This window comes from Babylonia areolata, chromosome 14 (assembly GCF_041734735.1).
Source record: "Babylonia areolata isolate BAREFJ2019XMU chromosome 14, ASM4173473v1, whole genome shotgun sequence".
NCBI classification, from domain to species: domain Eukaryota; kingdom Metazoa; phylum Mollusca; class Gastropoda; order Neogastropoda; family Buccinidae; genus Babylonia; species Babylonia areolata.
Genome location: NC_134889.1, coordinates 12,525,155 through 12,547,758, shown reverse-complemented (window position 1 = coordinate 12,547,758; position 22,604 = coordinate 12,525,155). Strand labels below are relative to the sequence as shown.

General features: G+C 46.3%; 1 protein-coding gene across 1 annotated transcript in view; it reads right to left on the bottom strand.

Moving 5' to 3' along the window:
- Window positions 1–1,886: 1,886 nt before the first annotated feature.
- LOC143289821 (general transcription factor 3C polypeptide 5-like) overlaps window positions 1,887–22,604 on the bottom strand; it is a 31,872-nt gene continuing 11,154 nt past the window's right edge. Inside the window, exons 6-9 of the mRNA XM_076598992.1 lie at window positions 9,360–9,496; window positions 8,048–8,170; window positions 6,169–6,289; window positions 1,887–2,292 (exon numbers count right to left, since the gene is read on the bottom strand). Coding sequence (XP_076455107.1) covers window positions 2,174–2,292; window positions 6,169–6,289; window positions 8,048–8,170; window positions 9,360–9,496 — 500 coding nt within the window. The 3' untranslated portion in view covers window positions 1,887–2,173. The remainder of the gene's footprint in view (window positions 2,293–6,168; window positions 6,290–8,047; window positions 8,171–9,359; window positions 9,497–22,604) is intronic.

Below are 22,604 nucleotides of genomic sequence, written 5' to 3'. Positions count from 1 at the left end.
GGGGACAGGTCTTGGGGCACTGGATAGATGAGACTGGCCGGGGGGAAGAGGGATCAGGGAAGGGAAACCACTAGCCAAGTAACAATAGAGAGGGTGTGCAGGCCCAGTTTTGTCAGATTTTCATTGGGATTCCCCAATTAGTTATTGCAAGAACCACATGAACCACATGCACATACGCATCTCCATTTCCACTTTTCTAACAAAAGGATTTTGAACTATTTTGATGAGAATTTTTGCAAGTTTACAAGACATATTTGGTTTTTATGATTACACCAATTATTTGCGTTAAAATCTTCTCGGTTTACTTTGAGCATGTTTCTTGTCACATCTCTGCAATTAGTATTCAAACTGATCTATTTAAAATTCAACTCTAAGCCTCACCTAGTTTCGACTTTAGAGAGACTTGACACACCGAACATCAGTTTGAAGTTTATCCACAGCATGTATATCAATTATTTCATGTCTTTGTGAAGTTGAGGAAAGGGGAAATCATATTGGACAACTGTTGATGGGATGTATTATATATATTCCATTTCAAGTCATAGGTTCCATGGATTACATGATCTGCTTTCTGTCATTTGTTTACACCATATCTCGATCAAAGGAATCACTAAAACTTCTTTTTTTTTCTTTATTTTTTTGTGTAGTAATGAACTTACTGTGTTGCTTTCTTTTAAAATGCTGCAGACAGATGTCTCGAGCTCTAAAGACCTTTTTGATGATAGTTTTTGTTGTTTGGTTCAGTCTGTGCAAAGAAAATGATAGGATAAACTCTACCAAAAAGTTGTCCAAAGAAAGGCAGTGCAAACCCAGAAAAGTATGGTGGTAGGCTGCCCATGATGTCATACAACCTACTTCTTGCTCTGCAAGCAATAAAAAATTCCCCATGAAATTGGGCCTGCCCACAATCCCTAATATTTGAATTTGAATGTGAAGGATACTATAAACCTTGTCCCTAACCACCAAACTTCAGACGTATATTATCGTAGCGAAAATGCTAAAAATGAACACAATAAATTTCCATAATGCTGGTCATGGATTTTGGCGGATATTTCACAGGATCAAGTTTGGGTCATGTTCTGTTTGTACAAAAACTATTTAAATTATTTTCCACCCCAATCACACTGCACTATAAAAGACAAATGACAGCTGAGCCACACCCACATTGCCCCACCCAGTCTGGCCTTCGACCTATTGTCTTAAACAGCTCCTCTCTCTCTCCTTCCCCTCTTCTCAACTTATGTGAAAGTACGAAGCCTTCTCTGTCAGTCATGGTCACTTGCTCAGAAATGTCTGATGGACTGGAGAAAGAGTTGTCAGTTTGGCCACTGTTGTCATCACCTTTGAGTTTGAACCAATCATGAAGCAAGACAGAACCATCTCTCATCATTTTACTCATGCATAATCATCAGCACAGCTTGCAAAGTTGTGTAAATCCACTGATTGGGACCACGGTCTTCACTTTACAAAGTGTCCAACACCTTTTTGGCATGTGAGGCAAACCCTCTTTAAATGCGTGCTCCAAGTGATCCAGTTAGCGAATCATTATTGAGACAGGGGTCTTCCACCTGATAAATGGTCACTTAATAGTACTTTTTATCATCGAGACACATTAAACTAGCCATTCAGAGTCTGCTTATGTTCATTGTACCAAACCATGATGAAGGAAAACTTGAAATACATGCAGGATGCCAGTGGATATCTTTTAGACAATAAGGCAACACTTTTTGCAGGACATCAGCTGACATCTTACATGCACTCAGCTGGTTAACAATAATGTAGTTGATGTGAATGGTGGTGAACTGAGGGAAACAGCAGTTTAAATCTGACACACACATGTCAGACCTTCAAAGTCAACAGACTAGTACTTGGATAGATAGAGACACACACATACACACACACAATTTTCTGAAAAAATTTAATTTGTACAAATCTCAAACACAAATCCTGACACTTCAACTGCTCAAAATTCTTGTATATGAGGGAAAATCCCAGCCTTCGTGTTGGAGAAATATCTAAAGTTCTTCACATGTTGTTGTCCTGACAGCCTTTCATACAGCTCCACAAACTGTTCTCACACCTCGAAAAGCAGGCCTGGAGTCGGAGAAACAGTTCACAAATTTAGCAACATCCTGTTCTGTAGGCCAGACCCCTCACTTGTTCCACATGCCATTCAGTGATTGGCTTGTGCTGCCCCATCCCCCATGGAAGTGGTGTCCAGGGAAGTGCTGGCATTCTCTGAGTCTGACATCTGCTCTGCTCTCTGGGCCTGTCTCGTTCTGTTCTTCTGATCTGTTCACAAACAACACAGGCCTTCACTCAGACCTTCACTGTGTGGACAAACAACACATACCTCCACTGTGATCACAAACAACACAGGCCTTCACTGTTTCACTGTGTTCACAAACAACACAGACCTTCACTGTTTCACTGTGTTCACAAACACAGCCCTTCACTGTGTTCACAAACAACACAGACCCTCACTGTGACTACAAACAACACAGACTTTCACTGTGTGGACAAACACATACCTTCACTGTTTCACTGTGATCACAAACACAGGCCTTCACTGTTTCACTGTGTTCACAAACAACACAGCCCTTCACTGTGATCACAAACAACACAGACCTTCACTGTGATCACAAACAACACATACCTTCACTGTGATCACAAACAACACATACCTTCACTGTGATCACAAACAACAAACAACACATACCTTCACTGTGATCACAAACAACACATACCTTCACTGTGATCACAAACAACAAACAACACATACCTTCACTGTGATCACAAACAACACAGACATTCACTGTGTGGACAAGCAACACATACCTTCACTGTGGTCAGAAACAACACAGACCTTCACTGTGTGGACAAACAACACATACATTCACTGTGATCACAAACACATACCTTCACTGTGATCACAAACAACACATACCTTCACTGACACATACCTTCACTGTGATCACAAACACAGACCTTCACTGTGATCAAAAACAACACACACCTTCACTGTGTTCACAAACACATACCTTCACTGTGATCACAAACACAGACCTTCACTGTGATCACAAACACATACCTTCACTGTGTGGACAAACAACAAAGACCTTCACTGTGATCACAAACACATACCTTCACTGTAATCACAAACACATACCTTCACTGTGTTCACAAAGAGCACATACCTTACCTTCACTGTGTTCACAAACAACACATACCTTCACCGTGTTCACAAACAACACATACCTTCAATGTGATCACAAACAACACATACCTTCACCGTGTTCACAAACAACACATACCTTCACTGTGATCACAAACAACACATACCTTCACTGTGTTCACAAACAACACATACCTTTACTGTGATCACAAACACATACCTTCACTGTGTTCACAAACAACACAGACCTTCACTGTGTTCACAAACAACACATACCTTCACTGTGTTCGCAAACACATACCTTCACTGTGTTCGCAAACACATACCTTCACTGTGTTCACAAACAACACAGACCTTCACTGTGATCACAAGCAACACAGACCTTCACTGTGATCACAAACAACACAGACCTTCACAGATTCACTGTGTTCACAAACAACACAGGCCTTCACAGATTCAGTGTTCACAAATACCACAGGCCTTCACAGATTCACTGTGTTCACAAACAACACAGACCTTCACAGATTCACTGTGTTCACAAATACCACAGACCTTCACCGATTCACTGTGTTCACAAACAACACAGACCTTCACAGATTCACTGTGATCACAAGCAACACATACCTTCACAGATTCACTGTGTTCACAAACAACACAGACCTTCACAGATTCACTGTGTTCACAAACAACACAGACCTTCACAGATTCACTGTGTTCACAAACAACACAGGCCTTCACAGATTCACTGTGTTCACAAACAACACAGACCTTCACAGATTCACTGTGTTCACAAACAACACAGACTTTCACAGATTCACTGTGTTCACAAATACCACAGACCTTCACAGATTCACTGTGTTCACAAACAACACAGACCTTCACAGATTCAGAATTCAGAATAACGCTGCCAGACTCATTTGCAGAGCTTCTAAATTTGACCATGTTTCTCCTCTCCTTCAGTCTCTCCACTGGTTGCCTGTTTCTGATCGAATAGACTATAAGCTATCCACTCTGACCTTTTCTGCAGTCAACGGATCTGGCCCTAAGTATCTTTCTGAACTCATCCATATCTATACCCCGTCTCGCCAGCTCCGTTCTTCCTCTGATACTCGACTTCTCAGGATACCTCACGTCAGAAGTAAGACCTATGGACACAGATCGTTTTCTTTTCAATCGCCAAAGACGTGGAACAAGCTCCCTGATAACCTCCGTCATTCTGATTCCCTCGCATCTTTTAAATCTCGTCTCAAAACTCACCTTTTCCCTCAGCAATAAGTTCAATTGTGGCAGGTCCACAACTACATGCATGTATATGAATGTGTATTGTGTGTGCGTGTGTTTATGTAAGTTTGTGCCTGCCTATGTGTGCGTATTTGTTAGGGTAGCTGTTAGATACACATGTATGTTAAAATGTATGTATGCAGTGTGTGTGTGTGTGTGTGCGTGCGTGCGTGGGTGTGTGCGCGTGCGTGCGTGCGTGCGTGTGTGTGTGTGTGTGTGTGGTCACATTTTGGTGTGTGTATGTAACATAGATATAATGTTTTATGTTATCAAAAGCGTTTTTGTAAAGCACCTAGAGCAGATTTCTGGATAGTGTGCTATATAAGTATCCATTATTATTATTATTCACTGTGTTCACAAATACCACAGACCTTCACAGATTCACTGTGTTCACAAATACCACAGACCTTCACAGATTCACTGTGTTCACAAACAACAGACCTTCACAGATTCACTGTGTTCACAAACAACAGACCTTCACAGATTCACTGTGTTCACAAACAACACAGACCTTTATGTGTACATAAAAATAATAATTAATTAAAATAAAATAAAGAAATAAATTAAATAAAGAAATAAAAAATAACAGATAAATACATAAAAATACTACTACTACTAATAATAATATTTATAAGGCTCAAAATCTTGATGAAGTCAACTCGAAGCGCGCGCACACACACACACACGCACACAAAAACCAAAAAAACAGAGCTTCACTGATTCACTGTGTTCACAAACAACACAGACCTTCAAGTGCTTCCTTGAGTATGTGTCTGTATTATGTGTGTGTGTGTGCGCGTGCGTGTGTGCGCGCGTGTGTACTATATTATGTATTTAGTCCACTTCCTTTGCGTTAGCTGTGCTTGACTATGTATGTATACATATGTATGTGTACATAACTACATGCATGTATATGAATGTGTATTGTGTGTGCGTGCATTTATATAAGTTTGTGCCTGCCTATATGTGCGTATGTGTTAGGGTAGCTGTTAGATACACATGTATTGTTAAAATGTATGTATGCAGTGTGTGTGTGTGTGTGTGTGTGTGTGTGTGTGTGTGTGTGTGTGTAGTCATATTTTGGTGTGTGTATGTAACATAGATGTAATGTTTTATGTTAACAAAGCATTTTTGTAAAGCACCTAGAGCAGATTTCTGGATAGTGTGCTGTATAAGTATCCATTATTATTATTATTATTTATGAAGGTTTTTTAAAATCCAAATCAGGAAATCTGAGAACAATGTCAAAACTACATCTGCAGACACCTGATGTGCAGCCTGTTGTGTTCCTGTGTCCAGATCACACTGAACTGGGGATCAAAACATCCTGTAGATGGTTGCAATTTACAAGAGTCTTTAGTGAGTCTGTTCAGTAACTTGAGGATGTAGGTGGGTGAATACTTGTGCACTGCTGAAAATGTCAATGTGATGAATGTCAGCAATATTAGAGGTAATAATTGCATTTTACAAGGAAAAAATAAAGAAAAAGAAAACCCACACAAATCTAGGTGAAATTTTAAAACAAACTATTGTTCCAACAAATGTTTCTTTTTAGTTATGAAGAGTGAGCTGATTTCAAACCTGTTCCTGTTATGGTCTCACTTCTTTTCAACATGTAAGCTGAACTTTTTATACCAATGCTGACAAAGTATACACAAAGAAATGCAGAGTGGCAAAGTAAATGTAACAAAAAGAACACAGATGGCACTGACACTTTTTACTTCGTGGGACATGGTAAGGATAGAGCTTGCTGACATGTCTGGTCATTATACTGCGACATCGGTCGGTGAAGTTGGGAACACACCATCCATTTCGTTCATCACATGTTGTCTCCTGAAAAGGAAATGAAAGTGTTCTACCCTCTGAAAATTGTATCCACATTGGAGACAAAGAATATAAAGAATTTTTTTTTTTTTTTTTTGTTTTTTTTGTTGTTGCTGGTGTGGGGATGGAGGTTGGGTTTTTAATCCAGTGTAGAAAAACCTACTGTCATTAACCTTGTGAAAGAAGCAACTCAAGAGAACACACAGGGACATTTTGGGAACACAAATAAAATCTGAACTCAAAATGTTGAATACATTCTCAGGAACTTCTAATGACAACAGTAGTAAAACATGATGATGCAAACAGATTTAAAATAATTAAAAACCACAGAAAAACAAGTAGAATGATAACATGCAGAACACATCTTTAGAACTTTTTGTATTTACTATCACATTTCCTCCATACACAGCCACACCGAGGCTCATTCAGTCGCAATCCCTTCAGCAGTGCAAACAGCTGACCAACCAGTTGACATCAGTGCAAACAGCTGAATACCCAGCTGACATCAGCATAAACAGCTAACTTCAGTGCAAACAGCTGAACAGCCAACTGACATCAGAACAAACAGCTGACATCAGTGCAAACAGCTGAACAGCCAACTGACATCAGCATAAACAGCTGACATCAGTGCAAACAACTGACATCAGTGCAAACAGCTGAACAGCCAACTGACATTAGCATAAACAGCTGATATCAGTGCAAACAGCTGACATCAGTGCAAACAACTGAACAGCCAACTGACATCAGCATAAACAGCTGACATCAGTGCAAACAGCTGAACAGCCAACTGACATCAGCATAAACAACTTACATCAGTGCAAACAGCTGAACAGCCAACTGACATCAGCATAAACAGCTGACATCAGTGCAAACAGCTGAACAGCCAACTGACATCAGTATAAACAGCTGACATCAGTGCAAACAAATGACATCAGTGCAAACAGCTGAACAGCCAACTGACATCAGTATAAACAGCTGACATCAGTGCAAACAGCTGACATCAGTGCAAACAACTGAACAGCCAACTGACATCAGCATAAACAGCTGACATCAGTGCAAACAGCTGAACAGCCAACTGACATCAGCATAAACAACTGACATCAGTGCAAACAGCTGAACAGCTAACTGACATCAGCATAAACAACTGACATCAGTGCAAACAGCCGAAACAGCCAACTGACATCAGTATAAACAGCTGACATCAGTGGAAACAGCCAACTGACATCAGTATAAACAGCTGACATAAGTGCAAACAGCTGAACAGCCAACTGACATCAGCATAAACAGCTGATATCAGTGCAAACAACTGAACAGCCAACTGACATCAGTATAAACAGCTTACATCAGTGTAAACAGCTGAACAGCCAACCCACATCAGTATAAACAGCTGACATCAGTGCAAACAGCTGAACAGCCAACTGACATCAGTGCAAACAGCTGAACAGCCAACTGACATCAGTGCAAACAGCTGAATAGCCAACTGACATCAGTGCAAACTGCTGAATAGCCAACTGGCATCGGTACAAAGAGCTGAACAGCAACTGACATCAGTACAAACAGCTGACATTAGTGCAAACAGCTGAACAACCAACTGGCGTCAGTGCAAACAGCTGAACAGCCAACTGACATCAGTGCAAACAGCTGTCATCAGTGCAAACAGCTGACAACCCACTCTGTAGTTACGTCATGCCTTTTTCATTTTTTCCATTTCTGAAGTGTGTCACTGTTCCATGTCTCTTCTGACACTGAGTAAGCTGAATGTCCTACCTTGCCGTCAGTCTTTGACACCAGAGCCTGAATTTCAGCATCAAAGATGTCGCAAACCATGTACACCATCTGACGATAGGGAGGCAGGACATCAGCATGGAACTCAAAGTCCCTCAGCTTTGGCTTTCAGCAGAGAACAGACCAGTGTTAGTAAAACAATGTCAGACATCATGTCTGGTTTGTAATTCTCATGTGCCAGTATCATAATAACATCACAATACAGTAAGTCTATGTATCGCACTAGTCTGCATTCCATGACACTAAACTGTACTGATTATCTTATTGTAATGTGTGTGTGTGTGTGTGTGTGTGTGTGTGTGTGTGTGTGTGTGTGTCACTCTGTGTGTGTGTGTGTGTGTGTGTGTGTGTGTGTGTGTGTGTGTGTGTTCAGAGTAGTATATGTACAGTTACAAGATGTAAGTAATATTTGATAAAGGCAAAATTCATTTGAGAACAGTTGCAAATGTACACTTAAAACTACTACACAGCATTTAACACAAAACACTCCAGAAAACAAATGTATTGAGTGACACATTTCAGATGCAAACATTGGGTAAAACTACTTTTTTTCCATTTGTGCAAAGTAAATCTACAGAACTATGGTAACTGCCAATATGAATTGTTGTCTCATACATAATGCATATATATTCATTTGGATGTAGCCTTTCCCTTCTGGGATTTTGTGGAGAAGACAAGAGGATACTGGAAAGTGTGTTTGTGTGTTCACATGCAGCAGGAGATTAATGAAGGCACTAGCACTTCTGTACATTATGTTGACATGGTACTTTGAGAAGTCAGTATCTGCGAAGGTGTGGACCTCCACAAAGCAGTGAAAAGAAAGCCACTTGTCCAGAAGAGGAAGTGATGTCAGACCGACACAGTGACAGTGACACTGCAGACCTGTCTTCAATTTACCTGCTTGGCTTCTATTCCCCCCCCCCTTTTTTTTTTTGAGTGACATTGCAGCAACTTTGTGACTGAGACACACAACGCCTGTTCTTATTGTGATCTGATTTATTCTTTATAACACAGCACTTTCACTATCAAAGCACTTAAAAAAAAAAAAAATCATAAGAAGGGGAAAAATCCCACATTATTCACCATTTGTGATGCAGCACGCAAAAACCCAGCTTAAGCTGCAGCCAGCTGTTATTGGCTATGCACAAAAACATGTTCAAGAAATGTTCAATAGCAGTGCACAAATGTCAAAAGTGATAAAATCCAACTTCAGCTGGGTTTTTGCATGCTGCGTCACATTTACTCTGTAAATCAAATATTGAAACAAAGCTAAACAGAAGGAAAAGACACTTACCTCTTTACTGTCCTCAGCGTCTGTGTTCTCTCCCTCTTTCAGGAAGGTGAGGTTGATTTCTGATGCCACATCTTTTTTGCGGTGGTAGTCCTTTTTCTTCCCCACACCAAGAACCTTGGGTGATTCCCCGGGTCCTCCTGCAATTGGATTGCCAAAGCTGTTAGGACAACATTGTTGACCCACTTCAGACGATGGAACACTATAGCGTTCCTGTCATAAGGTGCAGTTCTGGATGACGGAACGCTATAACAGTTTCGACAATTTTTTTTTTTTCCATGTTTTCCTCATGAGGTAGCATAACAATTGCAGCTACACAGGGCTTTGCAAACATGTCAAGGGTCAAACGGAAAGTTTCATCGTGAGATTCAGGAACAACACACTCGCCGGTGACTGAGTTGAGTATCTTCCTCACAGTCATTCACTCAATAAAAGGACTGAACAAAGGAAGAACTACAACAGAGATCCAGATGTGGTGTGGTGTGGTGTGTGGTGCAGTATAGTGTGGCATAGTGTGTGGTGGTGTGTGGCATGGTGTGTGGTGGTGTCTGGTATGATGTGTGGTGGTGTGTGGAGTGGAGTGGTGTGGTGTAATGTGGTGTAGTATGGAGTGTGGTGTGGTGTGGTGTGGTGTGATGTGTTGTGTGTTGTGGAATGGTGTGTGGACTGATGTCAAATAAATTCAAAACTACTACACACATTCAGAAAAAAATTCTAGAGATTGCATGATGAACATTCACATCACTTGCAGACATAATAGAAAATGACATAGCATGACGCACTGTAAAATTTGCTTCTTCATTTGGGACAGCAAATCATCATAACTAATCAAAACCAGGAAGGACTTCATGAAGATCAGTGAAAAAATTGCGCAGAAGATCTTCTGTGATACCAAGTGACTATAGTGACATTCTTCTTTCCCCTCACAGTGATGACACATTCATTCTTTCCTTTTTTTTTTTATTTCCCTTAATTTTTTTTTTAAAATTCAGCATCATGCTAAATTGTAGAATCAATATTTTTGCCTTAGTGTGTAAGGGTTGCCTGACCGGTATATGGTGTAGTATGCTATGGTGTGTGGTATGGTGTGTGGTGTGATGTGGTATGGTGTGTGGTGTGGTATGGTGTGTGGTGTGATGTGGTATGGTGTGTGGTGTGGTGTGGTATGGTGTGTGGTATGGTATGGTATGTAGTGTGATGTGGTATGGTGTGTGGTATGGTGAAGTGTAGTGGTGTGGTGTGGTGTTGTGTGTGGTGTGGTGAAGTGAGGTGTGGTGTTGTAAGATGTGCGATGTGGTAAGGTGTGTTGCATGGTGTGGTGCTGTGTGGCAAATTACTCTTCAGTCCCAACAGATTTATCTGTGTGAACTCTCCACAGGAACAATGCACTGCCATAATTTCTAACTACCCCTGTTTTTTTCTGTTTCCAGACATCAACATATGTATAATTGTTTACCTACCAAAGTGCATTTTTCTGCAGAATTTTGCAAGGGACAAACGCATCACTGATATGAGTTCTCTGTCCTAGGTTAGGAGTAAGATGTGTGGTTCGTCTGTCGGCATCAACAAGGACCATCTAGTCATCCTGGGGGTGGGTGGGTTGGGCTCTGTGGGTGCGCAGATGACTGGTCAGGCCAATCTGTGCCCGAAGGTTCTGACGCAGTGTGGACAGGGGATGGTGGCGGCTGTTGGTGACTTGCTGGCACTGCTTTTCCTGGCCTGTCTGCGTTGCTCTGCTGCAGCGATTCTGTTGGTCTCACAGGATTTGGCGCCTTTGTGGACAGCTGAACGCCACTTTGGTCTGTCCATTGCATTCAGCTCCCACGTGTCGTGGCTGATGTTGAAGGCCTTCAGAGAAGCTTTCAGAGTGTCTTTGAAGCACTTCTTTTGGTCTCCATGGGAGCGCTTGCCATGTTGGAGTTCGCCATACAGCAATTTCTTGGGGAGCTGGTGGTCTGGCATGCGAACTACATGGCCTGCCCAGCGCAGCTGGGCCTGCATCAAGATGGTGTAGATGCTGGGCAAGTTTGCACGAGTGAGCACCTCTGTGTCAGGGATCTTCTCTTGCCACTTTATGCCGAGAAGTTTTCTAAGGCTGGTAGTGTGGAAGTGGTTCAGCTTTTTGGCGTGGCGTTTGTAGACCGTCCATGATTCACATCCTTAGAGCAGTGTGGTGAGAACTATGGCCTTGTATACTTTGAGCTTCATCTCCAGGGTGATGCCTCTCCTGTTCCAAACGTTCTTATGGAGTCTGCTGAAGGCAGCGCTGGCTTTGGCGAGTCTGGCATTCACCTCGTCGTCGATGACAACTGTGTGAGGGAGTGTACTGCCCAGGTATGTGAACTTGTCCACTGCATTCAGTCGTTGCCCTTTGATGAAGATGTTCGGTTCAACGTAAGGCTTTCCTGGAGCTGGCTGGTGCATCACCTCAAGTCTTCTTTGTGCTGATTGTGAGGCCAAAGTTGTCACAGGCAGCAGAGAACTTGTCGACGCTGTGTTGCATGTCAGCTTCGGAGGCAGTGTTGAGAGCGCAGTCATCAGTAAACAGGAAGTCGTTGACGGTGTCTGTCCTCACCTTGGTTTTTGCTTGAAGCCTCCTGAGGTTAAAGATTGAGCTATCTGTGCGGTACCTGATGCCAATGCCTACGTCAGCGTCTCTGAAGGCATCTGTCAGCATGGCTGAAAACATGAGACTGAACAGGGTGGGGGCAAGAACACACCCTTGCTTGACTCCGTTGGAGACAGGGAATGGTTCTGAAGTCTCTTCGTTGTCTTGGACTCGGGCCAGCATCCCATCATGTAGTTGCCGTATGATGGTGATGAACTTTCTGGGACGTCCGTACTTTGCCATGATTCTCCAAAGGCCATCTCTGCTAACAGTATCGAAGGCCTTGGTCAGATCGACATAGGTGGAGTAAAGGTTGGCGTTCTGTTCCTGACACTTATCCTGGAGCTGCCTGGCAGCAAACACCATGTTGATAGTCCCGCGTTCTTTCCGGAAGCCACACTGGCTCTCTGGTAGGAGACCTTGCTCAAGGTGCACTATGAGACGGTTGAGTAGCACTCTGGCCAGAGTCTTGCCTGCGATGGACAGCAGGAATATTCCATGATGGTTGTCACAGGCCTCACGATTTCCTCTGCGCTTGTACAGGTGTATGATGGAAGCGTCTTTGAAGTCCTGTAGAACTGCCTCATGCTGCCAGATGAGCTGGAATAGCTGATGAAGCTTCTCAGTCAGCGCCATACCACCTTCTTTGTAGACCTCAGCTGGAATGGAGTCAGAGCCAGGGGCTTTGCCATTGGATAGCAGACGGATAGCTTTCTGGGTCTCTTCCAAAGTTGGAATGGCATCCAATGACTCACTGACTGGCACCTAGGAGAGTCGGTCGATGGCTTCATCATTGATGGTGGAAGGGCGGTTCAGTACGCTGCCAAAGTGTTCAGCCCATCTCTCAAGGATCCCATCCTTGTCAGTGATTAGGGTAGAACCATCAGCACTGAGGAGTGGAGCAGATCCGGAGGTGGTGGGACCGTAGACTTCTTTCAGGCCATTATAGAAGTTCTTCATGTCATTCCTGTCTGCAAAGCCCTGGATCTCATCAGCTTTGTTGCTCAACCAGGAATCCTGCATCTGCCGCAGCTTCAGCTGGATGGTGCTGCGTGCGCTCTTCAGTGTGTCTTTCTTTGACTGTGACTTGGGATCTTCAATGTGGGCTCTGTAGGCTTGGCGTTTGTCTTCCAGCAGCTGCTTGATCTCAGTGCAGTTCTCATCAAACCAGTCTCTGTGCTTCCTGGCAGAAGGCCCCAGGCACTCCATGGCAGTGTTGTACACCGTCTCATGCAGTGCACCCCATGCTGCCTCCACATTCTGGTTGTCCAGCACGGTGGACTCAAGGCATTCCTCCAGGGTGTCAGCAAAGCTCTGCTTGATGTTGCCTAGCTCCAGCTTGTTGACATTCAGGCGTTTGGGGGTTTCATGTCCTGAGGCCGTCTCTTGGGCTGGATGCGGAGGTTGAGTTTGGAGACGATAAGGCGGTGGTCTGTCCAGCACTCGGCACCGCACATGGCCCTCTGCCTGTCCCTCTTCCTGACGATGACAAAGTCGATGAGATGCCAATGCCCAGAGCGAGGATGCATCCATGACGTCCTGTTACGGGTAGGGAGGCAGAAGACGGTGTTTGTGATAAGGTGGTCATGCTCGGCACATGTCTGGAGAAGTAGTTGACCATTGCTGTTACGGTTGCCAACCCCATGCTTCCCAATCACGCCTTCCCAGGAGGTGCTGTCACAGCCAACTCTCGCGTTAAAGTCACCAAGAATGATGAGCTTGTCTGCGTTGGGAACAGTGGTGATGACAGCGTTCAGGTCCTCGTAGAACTTGTCCTTGATCTCATCCGGGTTGGTCATGGTGGGTGCGTAGGTGCTGACAATGGTGGTAAACTTCTTCCCGCTGCATAAAGGAAGTTTCATCGTCATCAGGCGATCGTTCACTCCTTTCGGGGGGCCAGCCAGCTTGCCAACAAGGGTTGTCTTCACTGCAAAGCCAACTCCAGCCTCACGTCTCTCTTCAGGTCCGCGACCACTCCAAAAGAAGGTGTAGCCTGCGCCTCACTCACAGTTCACCTTCTTCTGCCAGTCTGGTCTCACTTTAAGGCAGCGATGTCGATGTTGTACCTGGCTAGTTCACTCGCAATGAGTGCTGTGCGTCTCTGTGGTCTGTCCAAGTCGCCTCTGTCCAGAAGCGTACGCAGGTTCCATGTGGCAATGGTCAATGGGGTGCTCCTTGTTTTCTTCTTTCTTTCCTTTGTTTGTCGACCGCTTGAGTAGGGTCCCCATCAGCCGCGGTATGCTGACTAGGGTGGTGTGGAGCAGGCAATGTTTAGGGCACCTTTTCTAGCCCCTTCCTCATGCCATGGAGGTGAGCAGTGCTGTCCTGAAGAGGGCTCTTCAGTCGCTCAGGGGGCTGCCGATCTCCACTGCTGCTCTAGTCGGTGAAAAACAACCCTATGGCCTGAGCCGCCTGTGTGCAGGTCCACGGCTACTACTGCCAGTGTACCCACACCTGTCGCTTCATCGCTCGCCTGTCACCACAGGGCTTGGGGAAAATGATGGTATGGGATGAAGGATGACTAATGACTTGCGCGATAACTTTGTTTATAGTGAGGAGGAGCTGTGCCCCGTCGACCTCACTCTCTTGTCCGAGACCGTCTGTATCCAGTGGCAAGACGAGGTCAAGACAACTGGAGATGGAAACGGATGCAGTGGATGACCAGGATGTCCTATGTGCCTCATCCTGCCCTCAGCACTCCACAGTGCTCTGCTGCAACCGCCTTCCTCTCCGTTGAACCATAAAGGTTTCTTCCGCAGAGTCCACCGGATCCAGTCTTCACATGCTTGGGTAGACAAGCCCTAACTCACCGAGGGTTTGAGACTCGTCGGCTACCCTCACGTAGTTTAGCCAGCCTGTCAAACCTGTTGCCCGGGGGTTGGGCACTGCCGCATGCTAGCAGCTTCTAGGACCCATAAGTGAGAGCTGGGTGCTGGTGGGGACCAACAGAGGACGAACCACTCCCGGAAGAGCGTGACGAGCCCCCCCTCTAGAGGTACTACCCCTCCAGGAGTAGATGTACACAGGACCCCAGACCACAATAAAGATCTGGTTGAGGGGAAAGTATACATTTCAGTCCTTGTGGGAACTGAACCCAGGACCCTCTCTTCTCAGCCACATGGTCTATCCATCAGGCCAGCACTCCACTGAACTGTTGTATTGTTTAGCTTTGTACTGTATCATATTGTATTACAATTCTGTGAATGAAATTTAGACTGCTTGTTTTGTGTCAGAACATTTCCTCCCCGCCCCTGCCTCCCTATCCCCCACCCCTTCACAATGTTTTCTTGCCTATATCAGTGAATGTGTGTTTGCTGAATATTTTTTTCAGAGCAGTATGAGGAGTTTGTATTATACTCCCAGTTTGGTTAAATATACTTACCATGTCAAACTGATGCACACCAGGCTGTTTGCTCCTCTCAGCCAAAAATGTTCACAGCAACTCAGTGATAAGATGTCTCGCCATCAGACCGCCAATGAAATGCCATTTCCAGCAGAAGCCAAACAATCATTAAAATGGGCACCAGAGAAACACCCCATGTGAAGCACGGCAAACAACGTGGGGACAGACCTTTGGGCAGGCATTTGACTTTGACATGGTAAGTTATCTAACCAAAAGGAGGAGTTTGTATTATACTCCATGTTTGGTGTTTACATATACTGTACCATGTCAAACTGATGCAAACTAGGCCTATGGTTTGCTCTGTTTGGCCAAATTTCGCGCGGCTAACAGTGAAAAGACGCCCCTCTTAGTCTGGCCCGCTCTTAGCCAATCAAACGCCTCTAACAGCTATAAGCGCTGAATCATTCCTTTGGCCAAGGCTCTCCACGCCATCTTGTCAGGTTTTCGCTCTGTCTCGTCTAACGCTTTTTTTGGCTATTAAGCGTTTTCATTTGGCCTTATTTTGTTGTATGCGGCTTGCATGTGTATTGTGCTTACATTCTGTGTACTCGTTTCGACTCGGCCCCCTCGATTTCTTCGTATTTTCTACCTCTGAGTCGATCCTGTCTTTCCTTTCTCTGTTGGGGTTCGTATTGTTCGCTGGGTGCTTACGCGCGGTACCATGCCTCGTTTGCCATCCTACGAAGGCAGGGATCATGATGCTGGCAGAGATACTCGCCAAGAGACTCTCCCAGGCCCGGAGCTCATGATTTCTCCCGATAGGGACCGCGGCGATGCGTCTGCAGACGCTGATCGCGGAGGGGACGCTCGTCCCGATAAAACGGTCATGAAGGGGACCGGGGGGAAAGGGATTCGAGCGTCACCTCCCGAAGTGTCCCAGCGCGAGGCGGGTGGAAGGGGGAGTAGCACGTCCTCTCTTGGTGGTGGAAACTCGCGGCTGGGTGCGGACTCCCAAGCCAAACTGTGAGTATAATACAAACTCCTCATTTTGGTGTCAAATATTGAACCATGTCAAACTCTATGCAGAATTCAAAGCAAATGGAGGAGGGCATTGCCTTCTGGTTCACATGGGAAGTCCTTGTAACAGTGACAGCTGAATTAGCCATGACGAAGGAAACCCCTAAGAACTATCTGCCATGAGCATACAGACTTCACGGAGGTGGATATCGATGAATCAATCTCCAAACGGCAGAAGACCACCTCCAAAACCTGGCAAAGAGGCACAGAGTGCTGAAAGGTGGCTGGAGTGGCAATAGCATGAGCCTCCTGAGCTCTCAGAATCCAGTAGCAACAGGAACTGAAAATGCCTGGTGTTCTGATCTCTAGGCGTTGCGACCCTGGCCTAAGCCCTCTGAGACCAGCCTAGTCTCCATGCACCTTGAACTGAACACTTAAAACCCCTGACTGACTGTCATGGACCGTATGGCAGATGTCATCCGTAGGAAGTCGGAGGACTGACTTTGGGAGAGAGCGCAACTTCTCCCTTGTTGCGACAATCCCTGTTGTGTGCACAGCTCCAGGAATCTGGACGTGTGAATTGTACACAGGGCTTGCAGCTGTGCCAAGTGGAGTCAGCTGTGTAGGTACATACATAGAGGAATAGAACCCTGAACTGAACCTGGATACCCATGCCAGCACCATCTTTGGCAGAGGACAGGGAGCAATGGAATGACCAAAGGGGAGAGCAGAGAACTGGATTACCCTGTCCCTCCACATGAACCTAAGGTACTGGTGGGATGCTGGATGAATGAGGATCTGGAAACCCCCAACCTGCAGGCTGAAAGCTGTAGCGCATCGCTCTGCTAAATGGTCTCTAAAATATGTGCCTGTGTGTTCCTACGAACTTGGCCCTGATGAGGGGTACAAATCTAGGATTGGTTGCCACCCTCCTGGGATCTTTTGAATCACAAGCAGGCTTCTCCAAAACCCAGGGCCCCAGTTTGGGGTCTGATGTCACGTTTCAAGAAGCTGTGTGATATCCCCCTTGTCAAAATGCTATCACACTCCTCTAAGTTGGGTACTTAAGGAAGAGGAGTGGGTCTTAAAGAAGGGGGTATCTTCTGGCCAAAACACCATGCATCCCTATATAACCCAGTCACTGAGTCCCACCTTGCACCACTGTTGTGCATGGGAGAGAAGCCCTACTTGCCGGGACTGAGCGACTGGAGGGTCTCAAATGTGTCTGAGTCATTGGGGGTGTAATTAGAACCCAGCTCTGTGCAAGGGACAAAGACCCAAGAGGGAGTGCTGCTGGTTGGGAAGTGACTGCGAGGCAGCCCTTTCTTCCCCTGAGCTGTTAGACAGACAGATGACGGCGCCGCTTCTGGCAAGCATGGAATTGATGTGCAGGCTGGTAGCAGCATCTGCCTTAGCTGTCAGACACGTAGCCGCTCTGTCGCCAATAGTAGTCAGCCCTAGATGGCTGAAGAAATAATGAGGTTCAAGAAAAGACAACTCCAAACCTCTGGGGAGCTCACGCTCTCACCAAATGTGACTGACCCTGTAGAGGAAAGCAGAAAAGACGGCATAACACCGAGGAAACATGTAGCAATCACCGATAGGCCTCCTCAGTCAGATCTTGTAAGAAAGGATGGCCGAGGTAAGGAAGGGAAGGCATTGTGGGACAAGTCCCTTGTCCAGCCCAGAGGGTGTCACCCCATAGAGGCTGTGTGAACAAGTGTGTATAAGGACCTGACCACACCCCTGAAGTGTTCTTTTCATTTGTCTTGTCTTCTCTGTCTACAGAGGTACTTCTCCAGGGGACAGACCCCAGGGACAGACAAGGACTCCATACTGGGCGGGGGTAGAGAACAACTACCCCTCCCCAAGAATGTGGGTTTTATCAGCCACTCATGTGCTGTCTGTGGGACCTTATGGCAAGAAGTTGTCTTGGAGATGGCGCTGTGCTGCCAAAGAAAGGTTACTGGTCACAGTGTGGTGTGAAGGGCAGATTCCAAGGGCCAATGGCGGAGTGACCCATGTTGGGAGGGTCAGCCCCAGTGCCACCAGGACCAAACTGGGTTCAGCCTGATCAGAAGGTGAACACTCAACCTGTCACCCAAGACAGGGGAGGAAAAACCATCCGTATTCTCCAACTCTTCAGAACAGCAGTTCGAAATGAACCTCCCAGTCTATATTTGGAAGAGCCCCCTCACGCCTGTACACACCTAATGGGGTCTCCAGATTTGGGTGTGTGGCCCTGTGGGAAGAAGAGCGGGACAATCAAAAGGCTGGTAAGTTGCCCGCTGATTATCCCCTTTATGCCTGCTGCAGGCCTAGGGCCCTTGGACCGTAGGTCCAGCAATGCCTACAAGGGTTGTGCCAATCTTGTCACTTTGTGCCTCCTGGAAGGGACCCATGCATGCTCGGAAGGCATGAACACCCATTAATATCTCCAACACAGTAACGAGAGCTAAAAAGAAGCCGCAAGCTTCACTGACCTTGTCCAGGTGACACAGAAGCGGTCAGTCCCCAGAGGGAGGTGCTAGAGACCCAGGACCCCATGTAAGAGGACCCAAAGGGGGTGGTGCAGGTAACCATGGTGGCTGCCCTGACCAAAGATTAGGTGTTCACAGCCAAACCCTTCAGTGTGTGCTGCCTGGTAAGAGGTGCGTGGCAGAGTCCAGGAGGAAGAGGATGAGGAGTTCTGCCCAGGCCTTGTAGCAGCCAAGCATGCATAATTTGAAAAGGAAATCCCCAGTGGAGGGCAACTGACCCCATGAAACCCTCCCCAAGGGTCTCTGGCACAGGGAACTCAAGCAAGGGAGAAGGTGGCCCAGGAGTGAGGTCCCATCCAACTTAGGTGTTGGGCATGCGGGCCGACGGAGAAGAGGACAGGCCGGAGTCACCTGACGCACATGTGTGCTATTGCCTGATGCACAGGCAGGGGTCCTGCATGCAATATTTCCTCCCATGGCCACACAGATGCCCCACAAGGGAGGTGCTGGCAGCCACAGTGGTAGCCCCAAACCACAAGTGCCCGGTCCCTCCATGCTGGGCTGCGACCGAGTCCTGGTGGAGAAATATACTGGGGGCAAAACGTGCTGGGCAGGGACTCAAGAGGCAGGTCCCCTACTAAGCCCAGAACGTCCCAGGGGTGAAAGCACCCCATCATATCTCAAGAGGCTGCGGAAACTCATGGCTTCTGTGAGTTGATAAGGGTGAAAGGACCCACAAAGGAGGCGCTGGTGAAAGTGGATGTTGTCATGACTGAGAAATCCTCAGTCCTTCCACAGTGCTGGGCTGAAATCAGGGTGGGGAGAGGGCTTATCCCTCCGCTGAGCCCAGTGTGGCCACAGGGCGAACCCCCACAGGGGGGAATCAACCCATGGGCGCCAGCCAGAGGGTGTCAGGAGAACATCTTCAGCCACACTTGAGAGTGACAGTGAGGGAGCCAAGGTCCTCACGTAGCAACTCAAGAGAAGAGGTGAGGACACATACATTCTTGGAGGCAGTAACACCTACTGATCTCCTGACAGAACCTATGGCTGAGGCAGGGGAATGCAAGCTTCTCCCACCTGGGTAGGCTGACCCAGAGGTGCTATGTCCCGAGTCGATTGCGCAGGTGACCATAAAGGTTACCCTGACCGACACCAGCTCAGCCACCCCAGGTGATGCGGTGGGCATCCCCAGTAGAGCACCAAATCTGTAGGGTAAGGGCTGCTGGGCTGTCCAGGGAGGACAGGACCTTGAGTCATCCCTGGCCCTCCCAGCAGCCCACAGTGCACCAGGGGCGCATACATGTACAGGTAGAATGGGGGGATCTACCTGTGATTACCAACCATCCTGTGAGCCCATCACCAAGGCTCACTGACACACCGACTTCTAGAGAGGGAAAAAATAAGAAAAATCTTGTCCAGGTCAGCAGGAAGTCCAGTAACCTGTCCCAACCTGGGTGTCCTGGGACCGCCTGACATGTGTGTGCCTCTCCCAGCAGGGCAGACTGGCCGGTCAGTGGGACCACCTGACACGTGTGTGCCTCTCCCAGCAGGGCAGACTGGCCGGTCAGTGGGACCACCTGACACGTGTGTGCCTCTCCCAGCTGGGGAGACCAGCTGGACAGTGGGACTGCCTGACATGTGTGTGCCTCTCTCAGCAAGGCAGACCGGCCGGTCAGTGGGACCACCTGACACGTGTGTGCCTCTCTCAGCAAGGCAGACTGGCCGGTCAGTGGGACCACCTGACACGTGTGTGCCTCTCCCAGCAGGGGAGACTGGCCGGATTGCGCCGTCACCTGACAAGAAGGTCTGAGTCACGCATCCAGTATCCCCTCCCGTAGGGATACTGGGGTGACTTGACCTGGGGAGAGCACGAGAGTGTGGCCTCCCCAAAGCCATAGCTGTCCGCCCCCACTGAGGGAGGTGGGGGAGGGGACTCCGCATGGGAGGGATGGAGAGAGAGAGCAGTGCCACCACTGAGAGCCTCTCCGTGAACAGAGAATAAAGGGATGAACCACGCCCTATTGTGACAGCATGTCTGGCCTTAAGATTATCAGTGAGAGAGAAAAAGAAAATTTATATATATATATAAATTTTCTTTTTTTTTAGGCCATCTACACAGGCACAGTAGGGGCACATCCCTCAACAAAACTCCAACTCCACTTGGGATAACTTGGGGTCAAGCCCAAATTCAAATCCCCCACAGTCCCCTTCCTGACTGTGTTAGGAGGTTGAGCTATCCTGCCTCAATGCGTCTACAAAGACACACTGGCTCGATCGCAAACGGGAGAACCAGTGGGTCCCAGGACCTGAGACAGTCTCCCAAAAGAGCACTGTCCCAACCTCATGGGTTCAGCAATTGCCGGAATGGTTAGCAATGCTCCGCGATGGGGACAAGTTATTCCCAAGTATTGCGGCGAGTCTGTAAGAAGAAAAAAGAAACAAAGATATGTCAGGAACAGTCGGCAACGACCATAAATGTAGTTAGTAGAAGAGCGAGACGAAGTTCACAAAACAAAACATCGAAGAAAACGTCACAAACAGACACAAAAGATGTAACCATGAATCCCGAGATGAAAACCTCTCAGAAAGCCACAACAAACAACAAACATGCATGAAAATAACATTTATAATGCATAAAAGGTTGGCAAAGACAGAGCAAATCAGTAATATCACTTACCTGAAAAATGGTGGCCATTGAGAATGACTGTTTATCTCCAGCCGGAAATGGCATTTCATTGGCTAGCAGACGGCAGTCTAATGGTGAGACATCTTATCACTCAGTTGCCACGAAAATTTTTGGTTGAGAGGAGCAAACAGATAGGCCTGGTTTGCATCAGTTTGACATGGTACAGTATATGACACCAATTTTTTATTTGTTGCCATAGGTTCTTTTGCTGATGTGCAGTAAGTGCAAACTTCAATCTGGCCAATCAACACATCTCAAAACTACAAAAAAACAAAAAACAATTTCTTCCAAGTACAAACAACAAACATTGGCAAGTGTATCAATAAGTGACAAATTAATTCATACTGACTCACATACATATCACCTCACTCGTAAAACCACGCGGGAACCCTCTACCCTCTCCCTTCCCGCTGCATGTCCTCCCCTAATTCCCATCCGTCTCCTAGACAGACAGACAACTCACACCCCTCCCCTTCACCTCTCATTCCCATTCACCCACCTGGCACATGCACAGCTCATGCACATGCACGCACCCATACACATGCATGCTGACTGGAAGCACATGCATGTGCCAAAATTTATTTTAAGGATCATCCTTTGGCTATGATCTGGTATATTAACCCTTTCGCTGCCAGGAAAATAAGATTTAAGTGAAATCTATTTGCCAGGGTTTTTTCACAAAAAACGGGTATAAATTTTCAAAAAATTCTGTGCTCTTTGTTATTGTTGAAAGACCCATAAAAGTATATATTTTCTGAAAGGGAAATGAATAAAGAATACAAAACACATGATGTTTTCCCATTTTATGCATTTTAAGTGACATGCTGTTGTTTTGAAATCAGTGTTTTGTTTTTTGTCACATTTTCAACTTGTTCATTACAAACATTACTCTGGTAGTTTGCACAAAAATATCATTTTCTGGACAAATGGATATCTGCACACACAAAATCATACTAGAACAACCACAATATAGAAAAAAACTGAAAAAGAAATAGATGCATTGTGACTTCTGCAAGTGATATTATGGATGTGAGGCCACACCCACTCAGTCTCCACCCCCCTCCTCTTCACCCCTCTCACACCGTCACTTCATCAGACCGCGTTGGCTGAG